This window comes from Carcharodon carcharias, chromosome 27, assembly GCF_017639515.1.
Source record: "Carcharodon carcharias isolate sCarCar2 chromosome 27, sCarCar2.pri, whole genome shotgun sequence".
Classification (NCBI taxonomy): Eukaryota; Metazoa; Chordata; class Chondrichthyes; order Lamniformes; family Lamnidae; genus Carcharodon; species Carcharodon carcharias.
This window is the reverse complement of record NC_054493.1, coordinates 14,111,440-14,134,409: the sequence shown is the minus strand read 5'-3', so window position 1 is coordinate 14,134,409 and position 22,970 is coordinate 14,111,440. Positions and strand designations below refer to the sequence as shown.

Below are 22,970 nucleotides of genomic sequence, written 5' to 3'. Positions count from 1 at the left end.
TCTGTCCTTGAACCCTCTGGGACATCCTCTTTCTCCAGCACTGCAAAGCTTCCCTTAATCAATACAGCCACCCCTCCTGCTTTTCTTCCTGCCTTATCTTTCCTGCACACGTTGTTCCCAGGAATATTTAACACCCAGTCCTGCCCTTTCCTGAGCCAGCTCTCTGTCAACGCCACAATGTAACATGGCAATCTGCACCTGTAACTCAGCAATCTTATCTACTATACTCCGTGCATTCACATACATATACTATAACCCTGATTTTGAGTGCATTATTTTCTCCCTCACTCCCTATTTGCTATTCTAGTGTTATCTGTCTTTCCCAGTATTTTGTGCACCTAGGTATTACTCTCTAATATTCTCTCCTAGTTCCCACACCCCTGCTGAATGAGTTTGAAGCACCCCCCCCCCCCCCCCCGCCCCCCCGCCCCCCGCCCCCACCCCAACCCCCAACAGGACAAGCAAACACACCTCAAGAGCTCAGTCCTGGCTCTGTCCAGCTGCAACCCTTCCGGCTTGTACAGGTGCCATCTTCCCTCAGAGCCAGTCCCAGTGTCCCAGGAATCTAAAGCCCTCCCTCCTGCAGACACACATTCATCTGCCTTATCCTCCTATTTCTATACTCACTTGCACATGGCACTGGAAGTAATATGGAGAATAATACATTTGAGGTCCTGCTTGCTAATTTTCTCCCTAGCTCCCTAAATTCTGTCTGCAGGACAACATCCCTCTTCCTACTTAAGTCATTGGTACCAACGTGGACCATGACCTCTGGTTGTTCACCCTCCCCCAGAAGAATATCCTTCACCCACTCGGTGACATCCTTGACCTTGGCACCAGGAAGGTAACATACCATCCTGGAATCATGTCAACAGCCACAGAAATACCTCTCTGTTCCCTTAACTAACGAATCCCTTATCACAATTGCTCTTCCTTTCTTCTTCTTCCAACTTCTCTTGTAGCTGGTCTGGAGAAGATCATGTCCACTTTGGAACTAGCAGCAAGAAATACCACTGTGGTTCTCCATAGACTCGGTCTGAAAAAAGATAACGTGTTTAAAACATGACTGTAGTGAAGGTCTTCCTAGTGACATTAAGGAGTGAGATGGCCCTGTAGTCACAATCTCTTCTGTCACCTTTGTTTTTGGTTATTGTGATGATTTTTGTGTCACGCATGTAGAATGGTTCCTATCTCCCAACAGAGAACAATAGGTGCTAACAATAGGTGGGACTTTCCGTGCTTGAGCAGTTCAGCTGGAATTCCATTAGGCCGGGTGACTTTCTGCTTGCTGAACAATCAATGGCCTTTTCAAGCTCGAGTGATGAGGGTTCCTTGTCCAACTAACCATGACAGGAAGTTACTGGAGAGTCAAACAGAGACTGGGAGATGTCCATCTCATGGGTGTACAGATCACAATAATGTTCAACCCAGCGGGACATCTGATTACTTCTGTTGGTGAGCACTTCACCATAAGATTTCAGTGGGAGTCAACTTTGGTGATGGTCGAACCAAGTGCCTTGTTCATCCAATCACTACATAGCACATAGATTTCCTACGCTCAGGCTGGTTGAATTTCTTGACGCAGGTCAATCCAGTGTTTATTTGCTGTTATGACCAATGCAGTTGGTGAAGTATAGTTATATAAAAATCCCAGAGGGAAACTTTAAACAACTGTCATAGCCTATAATTTTGAGTGTTATGTTTGAAATGCGGCCTTAAATTCAGGAATCAGACCATCAGTTCTCGAGGTTTTACATTAAACTAATTGAAACATTTATTAATTTACACAGGTTAAAACATATACACATGGCTACAAATTACTACTGTTACAGTTTTTAACAAATTCCCAAACTAGTCTTCATTAAGGCAACAGCAACTCATAGACTTAACCAAACACCAGGCAAAGCATTTTCACCTCACAAATTCAAAATGAGCTTATTTTCACTTTGGAGCCAGTTGGAGGCTTGCAGCTGTCTTTTGACATTACATTGCCTCTACCTGCACACCTGAAAAACACAGAAATTATACCTACCAGCCCCACTGAATGCTAATTCTCATTGTATCAACAACCTCTTTGAACTTCACCTTTTAACAATGAAACTCCTTTCATAATAACAATTTTATGAGTAACATGAACCACTACTCTCCTCCGTCTGGCTGAACTTGTTCTCACACTGAACAATTTCTCCTTTAACTCCTCTCACTTCCTCCAAATAAAAGGTGTGGCTATGGGCACCTGCATGGGCCCCAGCTATGCCTGCCTCTTTATGGGGTATGTGGAACATTCCTTGTTCCGGTCCTACTCCGGCCCCCTTCCACAACTCTTTCTCCAGTATATCGATGATTACTTCGGTGCTGCTTCATGCTCTCGTCGGGACTTGGAAAAATTTATTACTGGGGAGAAGGGCCACAATGCTTCAGAATGTCAAGTGAATATTACCCTGCAGGGACTGCAAACAGTTTTGACCATCCAATCCCCATTACTTTAATCTTAAATCCATATTGAACAACATCTGGGAGAGAAACAAAAACAAAACAATAACATTGAACAGTCTATTGCCACCCGGGTGATCAGCCCTGGTGGGAGATAGTATACAATACAGGATAAGCCCTGGTGGGAGATAGTATACAATACAGGACAACATCCTTGAATAATTGCAGCCACTACTTTCCTGCTAGTGTTACAGATGATGCCAATTCACCTTATATTGCTGATCTGCTTGCTTAAGAGAATTCTAAGACAGATTATAAGAAGAAAAAAATAGAAAGGGAACGTTTGCACTGATCAGGAGATAACCTTTGAAGCTACCAAAGGAAGAAGGTTCCTGAGACCTGAGGTGGAGAATGTTGACAGGGAGCAGCCAGATGGAAGACACAAATATCTCTAATAACTTTAGTAAACATTTCTTAATAGTAAAGGCATTTACCACATTTGCACTATGGATCTGCAATAGAGGTTTGTTCTAGCAAGTCATATTTGAGATAAAAATCGGACCAGAGGGCACTCATTTAAAGTGATTGAAAAAGAAGCATTGGTGACGTGAGGAAACATTGTTTTATGATGTAGACGGGAACTGGAATGCACTGCCTGAGAAAGTGGTGGAGCCAGATTCAGTCGAGGCCTTCAATAGAGAATTGGACAATTATCTGAAGAGAAAACATTTGCAATGCTATTGGCCAAAGATGAGCTACTCCTGCAGAGTTGGCACAGACATGATTTGTCAAATGCTTTCCTTCTGTGCTTTAATCATTGCATGATTCTATGGTATGAAGGAAATGCAGTTCCCCAGTGTAGGAGAGACTGATTGTTCCATCTTGATTTAATTGAAACACTGTCCCCAGTGCAGGAGTGGCTGGTTGTTGGGCAGTGTGAGCTGAGCATGCAGGGATGGTAAAGGTTGAAGCACAGATCAAGATTCTTGGGGATGAAATAGGCCTGGAGGACATTTGTTAATAAACCTGGGAGGTGCCAGCTGCATGTACCTTGAACGTGACCCCAGTCACAATTATAAACAGTAACCATATATATCACTGATTTTAATGAGATGGCTTTCCACCTCTTTCCTCAGATTTAAAGTAATTTGCAAAATAAGCTAATGTGAAATGAGCACTATTGAGCACATCTAGAGTACTGTTAACAATATTGGTCACCTTATTTAAGGAAGGATATAAATTCATTGGAAGCATTTCAGAGAAGGTTTACCAGGTTAATACCTGGAATGGGTGATATCTCTTATGAAGAAAGGTTGGACAGCTAGACTTGTATTCGCTGGAGTTTAGAAGAGTAGGAGGCAACTTGATTGAAACAGAAAAGTTCCCAAGGGTGCTTGACAGGGTGGATGTGGAAAGGTTGTTTCCTCTTGCAGTAGAATCTAGAACTAGGGGCCACTGTTTGAAAATAAGGGGTCGCCATTTAAAATGGAGATGAGGCAATTTTTTTTTCTCTCATTGGGTCATGAGTTTTTGGAACTCTCTTCCTGAAAAGGTAGTGGAAGCGGAGTCTTTGAATATTTTTAAGGCAGAGGTGGATAGATTCTTGGCAAGCACGGGGGTGATACATTATTGGGGGTAGGTGGGATGTAGATTTGAGGTTACTATCAGATTAGACACGATATTATTAAATGGCAGAGCAGGCTCTAGAGGCCGAATAGCCTACTCCTGATTCTTGTTCGTATGTTTGATGTTGGGAGAAATTTTTTCACACAGCGAGTGGTTTGAGCCTGGAAATGTAGTGGAGGCAGATTCAATTGAGGCATTTAAGAGGGCATTAGATGACTATTTGAATAATTACAATGCACAAGAGTGCGGGGAAAAGGCAGAAGCATGGCACTAAATCATAATCCTCAATTGGAGAACTAGTGCAGACATGATGGGCTGAATGGCCTCCTTCTGCATTATAACATTCAGTGGTTCTGTATGTACTAACTGTAAAGGGGGTGGGCTCTCAGAAGGTTCCACTCTGCTCGCTGTACGTGTTTAATTCTATCAGTGAAATGTGCTTCTGTATTTCAGTGCTGGGGATATGGTTTGGAGGGACCAGGGCGTACATTAGAAACTGGAAGGAGTGAGTGGCCATGGTGAAAAGAAAATTGGGCATGTGGGAGCGACGATCCCTCTCCATTGCGTGTAAGAACCTGGTCATCAGATGTGAGGCACTTGCGGTGTTGTTGTACATGATATAGGTCTGGCTCACTCCTGTGCTGTGATGACCAGCCAAGCCATCTTTCACTTTATCTGGTGGTTGAAAATGGATCGTGTTCACTGGGACATGATGTACAAATCTCTAGATGAAGGGAGAAAAAACGTGCCCAACATCGCTTTCATCCTGATGGCCACCTTTGTGTGTGGCTGCATCAAGCTGTGTGTAGACCCTCGGTATGCAAACACTACGTGCTGAGGTTCTACCTGTCCCCAGTGTTGTGAAGGATGGGGGGCCATGCTTCCACAGAACACTCAAAGTAGTTGGACCCATGCCATACCACCTACCCCAAGTGGAAAAAATTATGCAGAGAAGCATCTTTAGGGGAGGTGGTGGCATAGTGGTATTGTCATTGGATTGGTAATCCTGAGGCCCAGGGTAATGCACTTGGGATGTGGGTTTGAATCCCACCATGGCAGGTGGTGGAATTTGAATTCAATAAAAAAAATCTGGAATTTCTGAAAAACATTGATGTTTGTTGTTAAAGCCCATCTGGTTCACTAATGACCTTTAGGGAAGGAAATCTGACGTCCTTACCCGGTCTAGCTCCAGGCCCACTGCAATGTGGTTGACCCTCAAATGCCCTCTGAACAAGGGCATTTAGTGGTGGGCAATAAATGCTGGCCCAGCACATCCCATCCCATGAACGAATATTAGAAAAACCTTTGACCACAAGTCCATCAGGCAGTAGTCGGCATGTAATGTCCTAGAGGCCCTATGGGAAAAGGAGATGGGGGATCCTGTTGGATGGTTCCCTGAACAGACTGTCAAAATTATTTGGCAAAAAGCCTCATTTCCAGAACTTTTCCAACCCAAGGCATAGTTTGGCTGGTGGTGTTAAAGACCCTCCCCATTTGATCCTTCCGACATGCCAGGAGACTCACCCCCTCCACCCATTGCCCTTTAGGTAGCTGTGGTGGGGAAGAGACTGTTGTTCATCTCCTTGTGGAATGTGCCTTTGCAAAGAAGGTCTGGAGAGAAATGCAGTGGTTTTTGTCGAGGTTCATCCCAAGCAGTACTTTGACACTGGACTCTGTGCTCCACGGGCTGTTCTGAGGGACACACACTGAGACAAACATCGACTGCAGCTGGAGGATCATCAACTCGGTGAAAGGCGCTCTTTCTTGTTGGTCTTCCAGTGCAAAGAGTTGTCCCTGACCGAGTGTTGCAGACTGGCACATTCCAAGGTCTAGGACTAACTGCTGAGAGATGCACTAAAGCTTTGGGCAACCACCGCAAAAGTGCAATGGGGAAAGGTCGATGTCTAGGACCTTTCAGTCATAGTGCACCGAGGGGCTGGGAATTGTATTGACCCCTCAGGCTGTATGACTCACATCGAATACTATATGTGTAACAATTGTATTGAAGCACCTCAGAGTACAGCATGACCCATGTAGATAACTTAAATACCATTGCAATGACTTTTTGTAATGACCATGTTGAAATGTCTGTAATGTTCATTGATTGTATTCAAGCACCTCGTGACCTATGTGGAAAACTTGAATATGATTGCACGTTTTGTGATGGCCAGTTTGAAATGTTTTGTAATGTTCTTTCAGATATTTAATGAATAAAGTATATTTTTCAAAAAAAAATTAGTGAGTCACATTGGATGTATACAGTAAATATTACATGTATCACAATTGTATTGTAACATCTCAGACTGCAAAATGATCTATGTAGAATATTTGAATATCATTGCACTGTCAAAGTGGCCATTTTGAAATGGTTTATAGTGTTCTTTTAGATATTTCATGAATAAAACGTACTTTTCCAAAAAAAAACTGTGTCAGGACCAATTATTGTGCTTCACGTCCAGTATGCTCCTCATCCGTAGATCTTCTATTTTGCCAAGGTGGGGGGGGGGGGGGGGGGGGGGGAAATTTCTTGATTACTCACTTATCTCTATGGTAGTTAGTTTACCCAGAACAGCCTGCGCTGCAGAAAGTCCCTTATCAATGACTATAGGAGTCCAGTGCGCAGGTGCAGTGTGGGTGTGCGCTCTGAGCATGCTCAGTGTCAGTCATGGTGACCGAGTGAGGAGGAGCGGACGGTTCGGGAGGCGGGAGGAGATTGTGAGCACAGGGTAGGAATGGAAACCGCGGCTGGACTGGGAACTGGATCAACTTCTGGGGTAGGCCCCAGGCTCCGTGTTTACCCCGCGGTGACAGGCCCGGCGAGGAGAGGGCTCACTGGCCGCCATCTTGCGAGTGGGAGTCGGGGCGAATCAAGGAGGCGGGGCTTCCTTCCCGGTGACAGGCCCGGGTACCCAGGCCACCATCTTGGGAGGGGCAGGAGGGTCTTGTTCCGGGAGCGAGGCGCATGGGCAGCCATCTTGGTGAGGGAAGAGGCAGTGGGCGGGGCTTCAGGGACGCACCAGTCTGTGCAGCCTTGTAAGATGGAATTCACTTCCCCAATGCACATATTCAAGGCTGAGTTAGCTGCAGTGATTTTTGATCCAAACGGCAACCATAGGTTATGGCTGCAGGGAGAAAAGTGGAGTGAAGACCAGAATCAGATCAGCCATGATCTTATTGAGCAGGCCTCTGCTGCTCCTATTTCTTATGATCTTATGAAGGCGGAGCTGCTTCAGTGAGCTGAGTGTATTTATGGACATCTTACAGGGGAACAGAGATTTGGTGGAATTTCAGCATCCCAGAGACCAGGAGGGAGAGTGTTTGGGACAGGTGTGTTGGGGAAAGAAGAGAGGAAAAAATGTTGCGTAGAAACTAGAATTGTCTGCTCTGAATTTCTGTTCTTTACTGACAGTGGTACTTTTGTAAACTCTTTTTACAGAGAGGATTTGCAAATAAAAGCTTAAACCAAACATCGCATCAAGATCTGACAGTCACTTGTTTTATCAGGACCTGAATATTATCCACCTTTGAATGTAGAAGGAGAAATGTTTGTCTGTTCTATCTGTGGGAAAAGATTTCAAGCATTAGTGTGACTGGAAAATCATTGAGACAAACACAGTCGAGTGAGCGTGTTCCAGTGAATAGACTGTGGAAAGAGTCTTAACCAGTTAAACAATCTGTAAAACATTACCACATTCACATTGGAGAGAAACCACACACGTATTCTGTAAGTGGATGAGGCTTTAACTGATCATCCAATCTGGAGAGACACAAAGACACCCACACCATGGAGAAACTGTGGAAATGTGGGGACTGTGGGAAGGGTTTCAGTTACCCTTCTGAGCTGGAAATTCATCGCCGCACTCACACTGAGGAGAGACCATTTACCTGCTCCACTTGTGGGAAGGGATTCACTCAGTCATCCAGCCTGTTGACACACCAGGATGTTCACACTGATCAGAGACCTTTTGAATATTCTGACTGTGAGAAGAAATTTAAAAGCAAAAGGAATCTGCTGAGACACCAACACATTCACAGTGGGGAGAAGTCATTCACCTGCTCCATGTGTGGGAAGGGATTCACTGCTGCATCTAACCTGCAGAAATACCAGCGAGTTCACACTGATGAAAGACCTTTTAAATGCCCAGACTGTGGGAAATGCTTTAAAAGGTCTGGGGACATGACATGCCATCAACGTGTTCACATAGGCGAGAGACCGTTCAGCTGCTCTCACCACGGGACTGGGTTCAGGCGATCATCTGAACTCACTACACCAGCGAATTCATACTGGGGAGAGACCATTCACCTGCTCTGCCTGTGGGAAGGGATTCACTCAGTCATACAACCTGCTGAAACACCAGCGTATTCACTCTGATATGAAACCCTTTAAATGTTCTGACCCTGAAGAGAGCTTTAAAAGCAGCAATGATCTGCTGAGGCACCAGCGAGTTCATGAGTGACTGCAGGATTTGGATTCTGCTGTTTCTGTTGCTGTTAATCACATCCTGGACTGAACATGTGGGTTAATCCTGTGGTGTGTAAGAAATGTTTCCCAGCTGCTCTCTTCCATGGTTCAGAGATCCTAGACACAGGAAAGAAAGCTCCTTTACAACTGTGTTTAGAGCCAGTAAGATTAACGATGAATGCTGGAAACTAAGATTTTAGTCTGAAACTTACAGATTACCCAAAAGGGGAGTTGAAGTCATAGGTGACTTTTCAGCATTTTACTAAGAGGCAACAGTTTAGATATGATACATCAGTTAAATATTCAGAAAAGACACATGACCCATAATAGCTGAAAATGGTTTACTGATCCTTGATATACTTGACCTCATCAACCTGCCTGCCACAGATGCATCTGTCCATGACAGTATCGATCAGAGTGACCACCGCACAGTTGTTGTGGAGACAAAGTCTCGCCTTCATATTGAGGATACCCTCTATCATGTTGTGTAGCACGATCGCTGAGCTAAATGGGATAGATTTCGAACAGACCTAGCAACTCAAGACTGGGCATCCATGAGGTGCTGTGGGCCATCAACAGGATGGTACTTGAGCACACTCTGTAACCTCATGGCCTGGCATTTCCTCCACTCTACCATTACCATCAAGCCAGGGGATCAACCCTGGTTCAATGAAGAGTGCAGGAGGGCATGCCAGGAGCAGCACCACGCATACTTTAAAATGAGGTATCAACCTGGTGAAGCTATAACATAAGACTATTTACATGCCAAACAGCATAAGCAGCAAGTGATAGACAGAGCTAAGCGAAACCACAACCAACGGATCAGATATAATCTCTGAAGTCCTGCCATATCCAGCCATGAATGGTGGTGGACAATTAAACAACTCACTGGAGGAGGAGGCTCCACAAATATCCCCATCCTCAGTGATGGAGGAGCGCAACACATCAGTGCAAAAAATAAGGCTGAAGCATTTGCTGCAATCATCAGCCAGAAGTACCGAGTGGATGATCCATTTCGGCCTCCTCCGGAGGTCCCCAGCACCACAGATGCCCGTCTCCAGCCAATTTGATTCACTCCACGTGACATCAAGAAATGGCTGAAGGCACTGGATACTGCAAAGGCTTTGGGCCCTGTCAATATTCCAGCAATAATACTGAAGACTTGTGCTCCAGAACTTGCCGCGCCCCTAGCCAAGCTGTTCCAGTACAGCTACAACATTAGTATCTACCCTGGCTATGTGGAAAATTGCCATCTAGAAGGACAAGGCCAGCAGATAGATGGGAACACCGCTGCCTGGAAGTTCCCCTCCAAGCCACTCACCGTCCTGACTTGGAAATATATCGGCTGTTCCTTCACTGTTACTGGGTCAAAATCCTGGAATTCTCTCCTGAACAGCACTGTGGGTGTACTGACACCACATAGACCGCAGTGGTTTAAGAAGGCAGCTCACCACCACCTTCTGAAGGGCAACTAGGGATGGGCAATAAATGCTGGCCCAGCCAGTGAAGCCCACATCCCAGGCATGAATTTAAAAAAAAGATTATTAGATGGTGATATTTCAGAAAACGTGCTGTCCATTCAGGGATGTGTGTAAAACTGTGATCTATTCCTGACTGAAAGTGAAGTTTACAGTCTGAAAGTTTCCAAGTGTTTATGTGATATTCTGGAGTCACCCAATGTAAGGCAGTGACAACAATGCCTTGGATTTACCCTTGAACAGATTAAAATGTCCCGAGACCCTTCACAGAGGATCAAAAGCTGGGTTGAAAAGGTAAGAAGGAGACAGGTTTAGTGAGGGAATTCCAGCCCTCAAAGCCATCCCACTTCTCACCCATTCTGGAGAAGGCGGCTGCCTGATGACCACTGCCACATCACCAGCCCTGCCCCCTGTCCCTGAGCACTTGCTGATATACCCTTTTCCTGACGGCTTACCCAGTGTCGATCATCTATTCAGACCCCTCTGTCCAATGGAAACAGGACAGGTACCCAAAATGTCAGGGTGGTTACCTCCTCCCCTGTTCGTCGCCGTGCTCCAGTTCAGTTTTTTAGTTTCCGACATGCTGAGCGTCATTTCCTGGCCTTTTCTAAACACTTGCATGGATAAGGGGGTACACAAGATGCCATCCTACCAACTTAGGAATGTTAACATGTCAGCCTGAACCAAGTGACCTTGCCGTTTCCTGGGAATGTTTCGTGTTGTTGCCTGTTTAGAAATTGCCTTTCCAGAAGTTGCCTTTCCTGAGGGAGAAAATCAATGCTGTTGATCTAATCTCATAGAGCTCTATCCTGTGCAGAAATACCGATTTATTAAAGTTTGTTTTGGGAAGGTCACGTTTGACAAATTTGATTGAATTTTTTGAGGAGATAACCAGGAATGTTGTTGAGGGTAATGCCTTTGATGTGGTCGACATGGACTTAGCAAGACATTTGATCAGGTCCCTCATGGCAGACTGGTCAAGAAAGTAAGAGCCCATGGGACCCAAGGCAAAGTGGCACATTGGATCCAAAACTGGTTGAGAGGCAGGAAGCAGAGGGTGATGGTAGAGGGATGTTTCTATGACTGGAAGTCTATTTACAATGGGCTCCGCAGAGCTCGGTGCTGGGGCCCTTGCTGTTTGTGGTGTACATAATTGATTTGGACTTAAATGTAGGGGGTATGATCAAGAAGTTCGCGGATGACACGAAAAGTGGCTGGGAGATAAATAGTGAGGAGGATTGCCGTAACTGCAGGAGGGTATCAATGGACTGGTCAGGTGGGCAGAACAGTGGCAAATGGAATTCAACCTAGAAAAGTGTGAGGTAATGCACTTGGGGAGGGCTAACAAGGCAAGGGATTACACTATGAATGGCAGGACCATGGGAAGTACTGAGGATCAGAGGGACCTTGGTGTGCATATCCACAGATCCCTCGAGGTAACAGGGCAGGTAGGCAAGGTGGTTAAGAAGGCCTATGGGATACTTGCCTTTATTAGCCAAGGGAGGTGATGCGGGTACTGTATAAAATGCTGGTTAGGCCACAGCTGGAGTACTGCGTGCAGTTCTGGTCACCACATTACAGGAAGGATGTGATTGCATTGGAGAGGGTGCAGAAGAGATTTATCAGGATGCTGCCTGGGCTGGAGAGTCTGGGCTATGAGGAAAGATTGGATAGGCTGGTGTTGTTTTCCTTGGAGCAGTGAACATTGATAGGAGACCTGATGGAGGTGTATAAAATTATGAGGGGCAGAGATAGGGTGGATAGGAAGGCATTAGTAGACGGGTCAATAACCAGGGGGCAGAGATTTAGGTAAGAGATAGAAGGCTACGAGGGGAGTTGAGGTGAATTTTTTTTACCCAGAGTGGTGGGAGTCTGGAACTCATTGCCTGAAAATGTGGTTGAGTCAGAAAATGGGATTAGTGTAGTCAGATCTTTGTTGATTAGTGCAGGCATGACGGGCTGAATGGCCTCCTTCTGTGCTGTAAACATCTGGGAGTCTGGGAGTCTAAATCCCACCTGCAGAGACACCAGCGAGTTCACAGCTGGTGCAGGAGTTGGATTTTGCAGTTAATCACATCCAGGACGGAGCCATGTTCATTGGGGTCTTTTTCTGTTGATGTTATTAAGTTCCAGCCGAGTTACAGATGTTAATATCTGGATAAAAGTCAAATAAATCAGCTTTATACACACATCGGGTGATGAGTCATTTTAATATTTCTAACACAGGTTAATTCCTTGATTGGCACCCAATCCACCACTGTAAACATTCACTCCTTCCATCACCGACACACAATGGCATCAATGTGTACCATCTACAAGATGCACTGCAACAAACCACCAAGGCTCCTTCAACAGCTCCTTCCAGCAACCTCTACCGAAGGACAAGGGAGCAGATAGATGGGAGCACCACCACCTGCAAGTTCCCCTCCAAACTAGTCACCAACCTGACTTGGAAATATATATCCCGTTCCTTCACTGTCACTGGGTCAAACTCCTGGAACTCCCTCCCTGACAGCACTGTAGGTGTACCTACACCACATGGACTGCAGCGGTTCAAGAAGGCAGCTCACCACCACTTTCTCAAGGGCAGTTAGGGATGGGCAATAGATGGTGACCCAGCCAGCGATGCCCACATCCTGTGAGCGAATAAAAAAAGTGCTCTCCATCTCCTGTCTCCATCCTCACATCCAACAATTGCGAAGAACTCATGGAGCTTCTTTGTCACAAAGATTGAGACAATTTGATCTGCTGCTTCCCTCCCTTCCATGAGCCCACAAGGCCAAACTGTCTCTCAAGTTCCCCCTTGTCAGAGCCCTGAACTCGTATCTTTCTCCAGCTTCTCTCCTATCTCCTGTTATGCCCTGTCAGAGCTCATCTTATTCACCTCCTGGTCCCTCGACCCTATTCCCACTAACCTGCTGACTATCCACTTTGTCCAAAGTCACCTGGACAGTATCAGCTGCCACTGTGGATTCACAGTTGAAGAGTTGTTGAAAATGTTCTTTCCTGTGTTGATGGATGACATTGTCATCCCCGAGAGAAACACCATCCTGTAAGTGAAGGGGTTTATACATGGCCCTGGTGGCTTCAAAAAGCTTTGCTTGTCACAATAGTCAGTGTATTGTTGGGTATCTAGGGCTTGCTCCTCCCACCACTTGTACTTTATTGTCTTTGGCCGTCAGCTTTGAGCTGTTGGAACTCTGCCTTGTGACCTCGGGTTGTTCTGCAGGGCAATGAAGGTTGTTCATTTTTGTTACAGGAGGTCATGTTTTGAGCATCATTTTCATTGAACCAGTCCTGGTGATGACGATGCTTGAACCAAAAGGTCTGGGTACAGGAGTCTCATACAGCTGACTTCATCCGATCCCAACATTCTGAGGAGAAACGACACAGGCCGAATGGTATAATTTTGAAGAGGATGCAGAAAAGGACAGATTTGAGTTTGCTTGTGCACAAATCTCTGAAGGTGTGAGGACAGGTTAACAAACAGTCAATGAAGCAGACGGATTGCTGGGTTTTATAAGTAGAGACAGAGAGTACAAAGGTCAGGATGTCTCACTATAAAAAACATTAGTTCTGCCCCGGCTGGAGAATTGTGTCCAATTCTGAGCACCACATTGTATGGAGGACATGAAAGCTTTGGAGTAGACACAGAGGAGATTGACTCCAATGATTCCAGTGTTGGTGGATCACAGGTTCACGGATCAATGAGAGAACCTGGGGCTGTTCTCCTTGGAACAGAGAAGGCGAAGAGGAGACATCATGGAGGGTTTAGATAGAGTGAATAAAGAGAAGATATTTCCTATGACCAATGGTTTGATAACCAGAGGATATTGATTTAAGGTAATTGGCAAGGGAACCAGAGGCATCAGGAGGAAATCTTTTCAGTAACAAGTGGTTATGATTTGGAATGCGCTGTCTGACGGGGCGATGGACACAGGTTCAAGACTGACCTCCAAAAGGGAATTGGAGAAATACTTGAAGGAGAAATGATGCAGGGATGGGGTAAAGAACGGGGAAGTGGGACTAATTGGATCGCTCGTTGAAAGTTACCAGCACAGATTCGATAGGCCAAATGGCCTCCTTGTCTGCTGTACTATTAAGAGATTCTATGATTTATAATACAATGATTCATAGTAAACATCATTTGATAGAATCATAGAGCACAGATGGTGACCATTCAGCCCATTGTGCCTGTACTGTCCCTGAAAATGTTACCCACTCCCCTGCTCTTTTCCAATTGCCCACCAAATCATTCTTTATTAAATAAAAGTCCAAATCACTTTTGAAAGTTACTACTGAATCTCCTTCTACCAGTCATTTAGACAATGAAAACAACTTCAGTCTTCCCAATACTTAATTGGGGGAAATTTTTGCACATCCATCACTGGATGTCAGACAAACAGTCTGATAATTGACCAAGAGTGGAGAAGTTGAGAGAGGTGGTGGTAAGGTAGAGCTGGGAGTTATCAGTGTAATTGTGATAAGTGACAGAGTTTTCAGATGATGTCATTGTGTGGAGCAGATTGATGAGAAATAAGAGGAGACCAAGGCTGGATCCTTTGGGGACACCAAAGGTAACTGTGGGATTGGGAAGGAAAGACATTACAAGTGATTCTCTGGCTATGATTAGATAGAGAAGAATAGAACCAGGAAAGAGCGACCCCACCCAGCAGGACGACAGGGGAGAGGTGAAGGTGCAGAATGACGTGGTTAACATTGTCAAAGGCTGCAGACAGGTCGAGAGGGGAGAGTTTATCTTTGTCACAGTCACATAGGATGTCATTGTGACTTTGATAAGAGCTGGTTCAGTCCCGAGGCAGGGATGGAAACCTGATTAGAGGGATTCAAACATGAGCCAGGATTTTCCGGTGGTCGGGCGGGCCCGGGAGCAGTCAGGAAGCCGCCCGTGATCTGGATTTGAGGAAGGTTTTTAAAATTAAAAACTTACGCAAATGTTAAGAACATATCCCCTCATGTGACTCTGTCAGGAGGAGGGACATGTTATTAATTAAATGTAAACATTTTTATTTAATTTTTATTTGCTGTTGGAAACCTCACCCCACCCGTGGATGTGATTTCCTAAAAAAACTCCAAAGGCTGCTTGGCCTGTTCACCTGCCCACCGACCATGAGGTTGGACGGGCAGCGCAAAATTTCATTGAATTATTACTTTCATGGGCTCAATAGGCCTGTTAATTGTCAGCAGGCGCGCTGCCAACTCCCACATGTACCCACTGACCGCAATATTGCCCGATGACATTGGCCGTCATTTTATGTTGGGGTCGGGTGCGCCGGCCTGATGAGCACAATATCCTGCCCATGGAATTCTGGGAAAGATGGGCAGGGATTTGGGAGGTGACAACACGTTCATGGACTTTGGAGAGGAAAGAGAGGCTGGAGATGGGGGCAATAGTTTGGAAGGACAGTGGGGTCAAGGATTTGTTTTTTGAGAAGGGGGTGAGGATGGGAGATTTGAAGGAGAGAGGGACAGTACCTGAGAGAGAAACTGTTAACATAGTGAACATGGGGATGTTGAATGATCAGTGGTTTTGTGGGAGTAGGGTCGACAGGGCAGGAGGTGGGTTTCATAGACAAGATGAGCTCTGAGAGGGAGTCAGGGGAGATGGGAGGGAATCTACAGAAAGATGAGAGTTCAGGGCTCGAGCAACAGCGAACTTTAGAGGCAGTTCAGCCCTGTGGGCTAGTGGAAGGGAAGCAGCAGAGGCAGCTGATCAGATTGTCTCAACCTCAGAGACAAAGATGCTCCATGAGCTCCTCACACTTGTTATTGGGAGGTGAAGATGGAGGAGGCAAGGGAGAGGGAGAGCCCTTCAAAAGGAACTAACTTATTTTAGAGATATTAACAGGAGTCAACACACTGTCTTTAACACAAAGCTGATTTATTTGACTTTTAGCCAGAATATTAGCCCCTGTAAGTGATCTGTAGTTTATTAACATCAGCAGAAACAGACCCCAGTGAATGTAGTTCAGTCCTGGATGTGATTAACAGCAAAAGCCCATCACTGCAGTTACTTGTGAACTCGCTGGTGTCTCAGCAGGCTGGATGACGTAGTGAATCCCCTCCCACACTTGGGGCAAGTGAACGGCCTCTCCCCAGTGTGAACTCGCTGGTGTGTCAGCAGGTTGGATGACTGAGTAAATCCCTTCCCACACTCAGTGCAGGTAAACGGTCTCTCCCCTGTGTGAATTCGCCGGTGGTCAGTGAGTTGAGATGATCGCCTGAACCTAGTTCCGCAGTGAGAGCACCTGAACGGTTTCTCGTCAGTGTGAACACGTTGATGGTACATCAGTTCCCAGGAACTTTTAAAGCACTTTCCACAGTCCAAGCATTTAAAAGGCCTCTTATTAGTGTGAACTCGCTGGTGTGTCAGCAGGGTGGATGAGGTCGTGAATCCCTTCCCACACTCAGAACAGTTGAACGGCTTCTCCCCAGTGTGAACTCTCTGGTGTGTCAACAACTGTGATAACTGAGTGAATCCCTTCCCACACTCGGAGCAGATGAACGGTCTCTCCCCAGTGTGAATTCGCTGGTGCGTCAGCAGGTCGGAGGACTGAGTGAATCCCTTCCCACAATTGGAACAGGTGTATGGCCTCTCCCCAGTGTGAATTCGCTGGTGTACTGTGAGTTGAGATGATCGCCTGAATCCAGTACCACAAAGAGAGCACTTAAATGGTCTCTCGTCAGTGTGAACACGTTGATGGTACATCAGTTCCTGGGAGCTTTTATAGCATTTCCCGCAGTCTGGACATTTGAAAGGTCTCTCTTCACTGTGAACCCGTTGGTGTCTCAGCAAGTGGGCTGAAATAGTGAATCCCTTCCCACACGTGGAGCAGGTGAATGGTCTCTCCCCAGTGTGACTGCGCTGATGCTTTTCCAGTTCAGATGGGGATCTGAATCCCTTCCCACAGTCCCCACATTTCCATGGTTTCTCCCCGGTGTGACTGGACTTGTGTCTCGACAGGCCTGATGACTGGCTGAAGCCTCGTCCACACACAGAACACGTGTGTGGTTTCTCCCCACTGTGAACGGTGCTTTTTCCTTCCATGTTCAAATTTCGATGATATTCTGGTTACGAGAAATTGGGCGATTCCATCAGATTCTGATGTGATGTTTGGTTTGAGTTTCCCGACTGCAAATCCTCCCCTTCTAATACCCTGTGAAATTGATTTAAAACAGACAAGAGGGAATGAGAGCAAACCCACAAAAACACAAAGGCAGGTTGTGAAACTGAGCTGAATGAATCTGGTAATTTGTGGGGCTGGCACTAGGAGAAAGTGACCATGAAAACTGCTGGTTTGTGGTAAAAATCCAATGTGGTGATTGTTGCTGTAAGGCCAGCCTGACTGAATGAGGGTCACGTGGTCAGAACAGCCAATCAGCACTGAGCATGGGGAAGCTTATAAGGGGCGGAGTTTTCCTACTCTGGAGAGTGTATTGTAGCCTTGCTCAAAGCCTGCAGCTAATCCAGCAGCTCTGTAAATAAAGCTCAGCTAAAGAGGTGAGTGAGAGAGAGTCCACAAAAACACAAAGGTAGGTTGTGAAATTGAGCTGAATTTGTGGGGCTGACACTAGGAAAAATGACTGTGAAAACTGATGGATTGTCATAAAAACCCAACCGGTCCACCAATGTCCTTCAGGGAAGGGAACCTGTCAACCAGACTGGGCTACACAGGACTCTGGCCTCCATGAGAGGAGAGAGAGAGAGAGAGAGGTGGGAAATGCAGGGGCTGCAGGAGTGTTTAATACATCTTCAACTCAACCAAAACTTTGATGGAACATCCCAGATCCTCAACCACCACCACCTTGAAGGACCAGGCAGCAGATGAATGTGAACACCATCACCTCCAAGTTCCTCACCAAGTCACACACCATCCTGACTTATCTGACATCCAGTACTGGATTAGCAGAAGTTTCCCCCATTGAAATATTGGGAAATCCAAAATAATCATCTTTAGTCCCTGCTACAAACTCCAACCCCTAACCAACAACTCCATCCCCCTTGCAGCTCTCTGAAGCTGAACCAGACTGTTCACAATCTTGTCACATTTCAGCCCAAGCTGAGCTTCTGACTACAAATCACTAAAACCACCCATTTCCACCTCAGTAACATCACCCAGCTGTGTTCCTGCCTCAGTTCATCTGCTACTGAAACTCATCCATTCCTTTGTTCCCTCTAAACTGGACTATTCGACTGTGCTTCTTATCGGCCTCCCAGATTCAACTCCATAGAAACTGGAGGTCACCCAAAACTCAGCTGCCCATGTCCTTACTCGCACCAAGTCCTTTTCACTATCATCCCTGTGCTCCCTGACAGCCATGGTCGTCTCCAGCCCTTCAGCCTTCCAGGATTATCTGGGATGATTGAATTCTGGCCCACCCCCAGCTCCAAATCCTCCCGTGCATCCACAATCTCCCCCGGCCTCCTGAGTCACCTGTTCCACCTCAATCCATCTCCACCAGCCACAGTGAGCGCAGCCCGGTCCCCACGCTGGCACTCTGGGTTCCTATTCTCATTGATAGGGGACTTTCTGAACCATAAGGCATTCTGGATAATCATACCGTCATCGAGACCAATCAGTGAACAGGCATTTCTTTTCCCGGTTGGTAAAACAGAAGATCCATGGATGAGGGGGATATTGGACAGGAAGCACAATGAGAGGTTCAGACATTATATTAAATACTCACAGCAGAAGCACATTAATCTGATCGGAGATCACTTCCTCATGAGCAGCCAGCGGTGTGGAGCCTCCTGAGATTCTGTTCCCTTTCCCATCAGTATTTACAGGAGCTGGGACATGGAAAAGAGTCTCAGTAAAATCAGGGATTTATTTGTTCACTGTTTTACAATGGGTCTGGGCTCACATTCGAAGTTTGTGCAGCCTGTGATTCCCTGGGATTATTAACAATCCCCTTCCAGACCCTTTGGGCTCTCTATTGTTGGACTCTCTATTGTTTCTCAAGGTCTTCCTGGCCTTGTTGTACCTGATCCAATAAAAACCCTCTTTACATCACACAGAGAACAGCTTTAGACATGTTCTGACCTTTCACCTCAATCTTATTCTGCTGAATGATCTCACTGACCGTTCCCTTTCTCTCGATCAGTCCGTCCACCATCTCTTTTCTGGATTTCACTCCTTCTTGTTGTTCCAGGATTTCATCTCTCTGCCTTTTATTTCTTTTACTGAAGATTCCCGTCCATTGCTGCCTCACAGTCTTGTCCTGTTCCCACATATTCTCCATGTCTAAGTGCTTCCCAGCGGCCATGCCAGCCGTGGCCCCTATTCCAGCCCAGTCACTGATCCCTCTCTTCCCTCCACCCTTTTTACTGGTGTCACTATCACAGGGACTATTTCCATGTTTTCCAAAACTGCCTTAACACCTGGCTACTGAGTTGTCATAGTCCACCCATCTCTCTCCCTGCGTTCTGACTTCTGAAATCCCCGGATAATTCCCTTATCATCTGAACATTGAGATCCTTGTAGATGATGACATAACCTTGGGGATGGGTATGGTATTCAGGGCACATAGTTCAGGAACTCTTTTAAATCTTGTATCATTATATAGGCTTTCTGAGTATGGGTGATGACTAAACCATTTGTGGGGCCTATTTCTTATGGCAGGACAGATTGAGGGGGTATCAGTGAAGCAAATGGGGGTCTTGGGCTTCATAAATAGAGGCATTGAGTACAGAAACAGGGAAATTATAGAGTTTTGGTTAGGTCACAACGAGAATATTGCATCCAGTTCTGGTCACCAGTCTTTAGGAAAGATGTGAGGGACCTTGACAAGGTGCAGAGGAGATTTACCAGAATGGTTCCAGGGATGAGTGAATTTAGCTACAACATTAGGTTGGAAAATCTGGGGTTGTTCTCCTTGGAGCAGGGGAGATTGAGAGGTGATTTGATAATGATGTACAAGGTTATGAGAGTTTTAGATAAAATAGACAAAGGAAATCTGTTCCCTTTAGCTGATGGCACAAGGATAGAGATTTTGGACATGAGATGTGGGGGAGGGGGTGGGGATATGAAGAAGAACTTTTTTACACAACGAGTGATGATAACCTGGAACTCGCAGCCCACGAGGGTGGTGGAAGTGGAGACGATTAATCATTTCAAAAGGAAATTGGATGTAATACTGCAAGGATTTTATTGAGAATTTGGCCATGTTAAGTGAACACTAGACTCAGAGCTTACAGTCATTGTAATTCTCCTCCCTGCTCCCACTTTGACCTCTCTGTCCTTGGCCTCCTGAGCTGTTCCAATGAAGCGCAATGGGAGCTTGAGGAACAGCAGCTCATTCTTCAATTTGGCACTTTACAACCTTTCAGACTCAATATCGAGTTCAGCAGCTTCTGCACCAACAGAGAGTTGTCAGGATCTGGTACTCTCTACCTAAAAAGGTGCTGGAACCCGATTCTATGTTTAGTCTCCACCCAGTCAACATAGATTCCCCAACCAGTGAAAATAGTTCCTTTATATCTACCCTGTCAGTTCCAATTAGTATCCCAAAAACTTTAATCAAATCACATCTTAATCTTCTAAATTCCAGGAATTACAACCCTCACAGTGAGGTAATGTATTTTAGCAGGAGGAATAGGGAGGGGGAAGATATAATTCATGGCACAGCTTTAAAGAGTGTGTATGGACAGAGGGACCTGGGGCTTCATGTGCTTTGATCTCTGAAGGTGACAGAATGTATTAAGAGAGAAGTTCGCACAGCAGATTGGATCTTGAGCTACATAAATAGTGGTATTGAGAACAAAAACAGGAAGTTATGCTGAGTCTTTACAAAGCTCTGGTTAGGCCACAGTTCAAAAATTGCATCCAGTTCTAGTCACCTCACTTTAGGAAGAATGTGAAGGTCCTTGAGAAGGTGCAGAGAAGATTTACCAGAAAGGTTCCAGTGAAGGAGGTTGAGGGGAGATTGATAGAGGTGTACAAGATTGTGACAGGTTTAGATAAGGTGGATAAAGAAAGGCTGTTCCATTAGCTGATCATACAAGGACTAGTGGGACACAGGTTTAAAGTTTTGGATAAAAGGTATGGAAGATGTGATGAAGAGTGTTTTTGTACAGTGAGTGGTAATGACCCAAAACTTGCAGCCGATGAAGGGGGTGGAAACGGACACGATGAGTGATTTCAAAAGGAAATTTCATAGGCATTTAAGGGAAATAAACTTTCAAGGATATGAGATAGAGTAGGGTAATAACTGACTGGATTGCTGTAGAGAGCTGGCATGAACTCAATGGCCTCCTCTGTGCCATAATGACTCTGTGACTTTTGTGGAATTTTGCCTTCTAATCTGATCCTTGGAGTTCAGATATTTCTCAGGTAAATCTGTGCTACAGTCCCTCCAAGGCCATTCTGTCCTTCCTAAGTTTTGTTGCCCATTACTGAACACAGTTCTCCAAGTGTAGTCTAACCTGGGTTTGTGTATCTCGGTGCTTTTCCAGTCACACTGATACCTGAAATCTACTCTCACAGACAGAGCAGACAAACCTTTTTCCTTGTAGATTCAAAGGCCAATGACATTCAGGTCCTGATGAATTGAACGACTCTGTCAGCACTTGATGTGGTGTTCAGTTTGAGTTTCCCATCTGTCAATCCTCCACTTCCAGTAACCTGTATATTTACCAAAGGCATCACTGTCAGTCCAGGATAGGAATTGGAAAGAGACAAACATTTCTCTTGGTTTGAATTTGCAGTGTGTAAATCCTCCCCTTCTAACCCCCTGTAAAAGGAGTTTCCAAAATCAATCCCTGGCTGTCCAGGATAGAAATTCACAATAAAAACAGAAATACCCGGAAAAATTCAGCAGACCTTCTGAGTTTTTCCAGGTATTTCTGTTTTTGTTTGGATTTCCAGTATCCGCAGTTTCTTAAAAACAAAAATACTGTGGATGCTGGAAATCCAAAACAAAAGCAGAATTACCTGGAAAAACTCAGCAGGTCTGGCAGCATCGGCGGAGAAGAAAAGAGTTGACGTTTCGAGTCCTCATGACCCTTCGACAGAACTTGAGTTCGAGTCCAAGAAAGAGTTGAAATATTATTTGGCTCGAAACGTCAACTCTTTTCTTCTCCGCCGATGCTGCCAGACCTGCTGAGATTTTCCAGGTAATTCTGTTTTTGATCCGCAGTTTCTTGTTTTTATCTCTAGAAATTCACAATATTCTCTCCTCCTGCTGACAGGGACAGGACGACCGCGCATGCGCCCTGCTGCCCCTTGCCCCCAATCAAGATGGCGATCAGGCATGCGCTCTCCTGCACATCGCCCCCCTATAAGGCTAGCAGCCGGTCACTCGGGCCTGTGACCGAGAGTAGCTCACGAGCTCTCGCCCCACGTAAACGCAGGATCGGTCGGCTCCTAGGCACCCCGACCTCCACCGAGTGCTTATTAAGCCTCCCCGCCCAATCCACTGGCTCCAATCCTCTCCACCCACCCAGCGTCTCCATGGCTCAACAGCACCCGATTTTGCTCCCTGCTCCGCCGAACTCCAGGCACAACCCATACTGCGCATGTCCCAGTCAGAGACCGCAATGCGCATGCCCTGGTTACAGCCCAGCAGTACGCCTGCGTACCAAGCCCCTGTCGTCTGGATAGGACACAGTCTTTCCCGCGGAGAATGCTGGGTAAACCCCGCCATTGAAAGGTGGTATTGTTCAATCGAAAATTATGCTTTGTGATCCGATTTCGATTGGAGTCACAGTGCCAGGGTATGAAATTATTAAACCAATTGAGTAAGCAAAATGCATAGATCTTCTGCTATATTTCTGTCCTGGATGCGATTAACTGTAGAACTAATCCCTACTGTCAGATGTGAACTCACTGGAGTCTCAGCAGGAGGGGTGAACGTGATTTTTTTTCCCTTAAACAGAACAGTTAAACTGCTCCTCGCCAATAAGAATGCGCTGGTTGTGGATCAAATCCTTCAAACCTTTAAAGCTTGAG

General features: G+C 45.8%; 1 protein-coding gene across 1 annotated transcript in view; it reads right to left on the bottom strand.

The window, feature by feature from the left end:
• Window positions 1–22,529, bottom strand: part of LOC121270448 (zinc finger protein 420-like) — a 34,918-nt gene extending 12,389 nt beyond the window's left edge. The window contains exons 1-4 of the mRNA XM_041175783.1: window positions 22,462–22,529; window positions 21,522–21,644; window positions 18,709–18,811; window positions 16,035–17,177 (exon numbers count right to left, since the gene is read on the bottom strand). Coding sequence (XP_041031717.1) covers window positions 16,035–17,068 — 1,034 coding nt within the window. The 5' untranslated portion in view covers window positions 17,069–17,177; window positions 18,709–18,811; window positions 21,522–21,644; window positions 22,462–22,529. The remainder of the gene's footprint in view (window positions 1–16,034; window positions 17,178–18,708; window positions 18,812–21,521; window positions 21,645–22,461) is intronic.
• Between the last annotated feature and the right edge of the window lie 441 nt (window positions 22,530–22,970).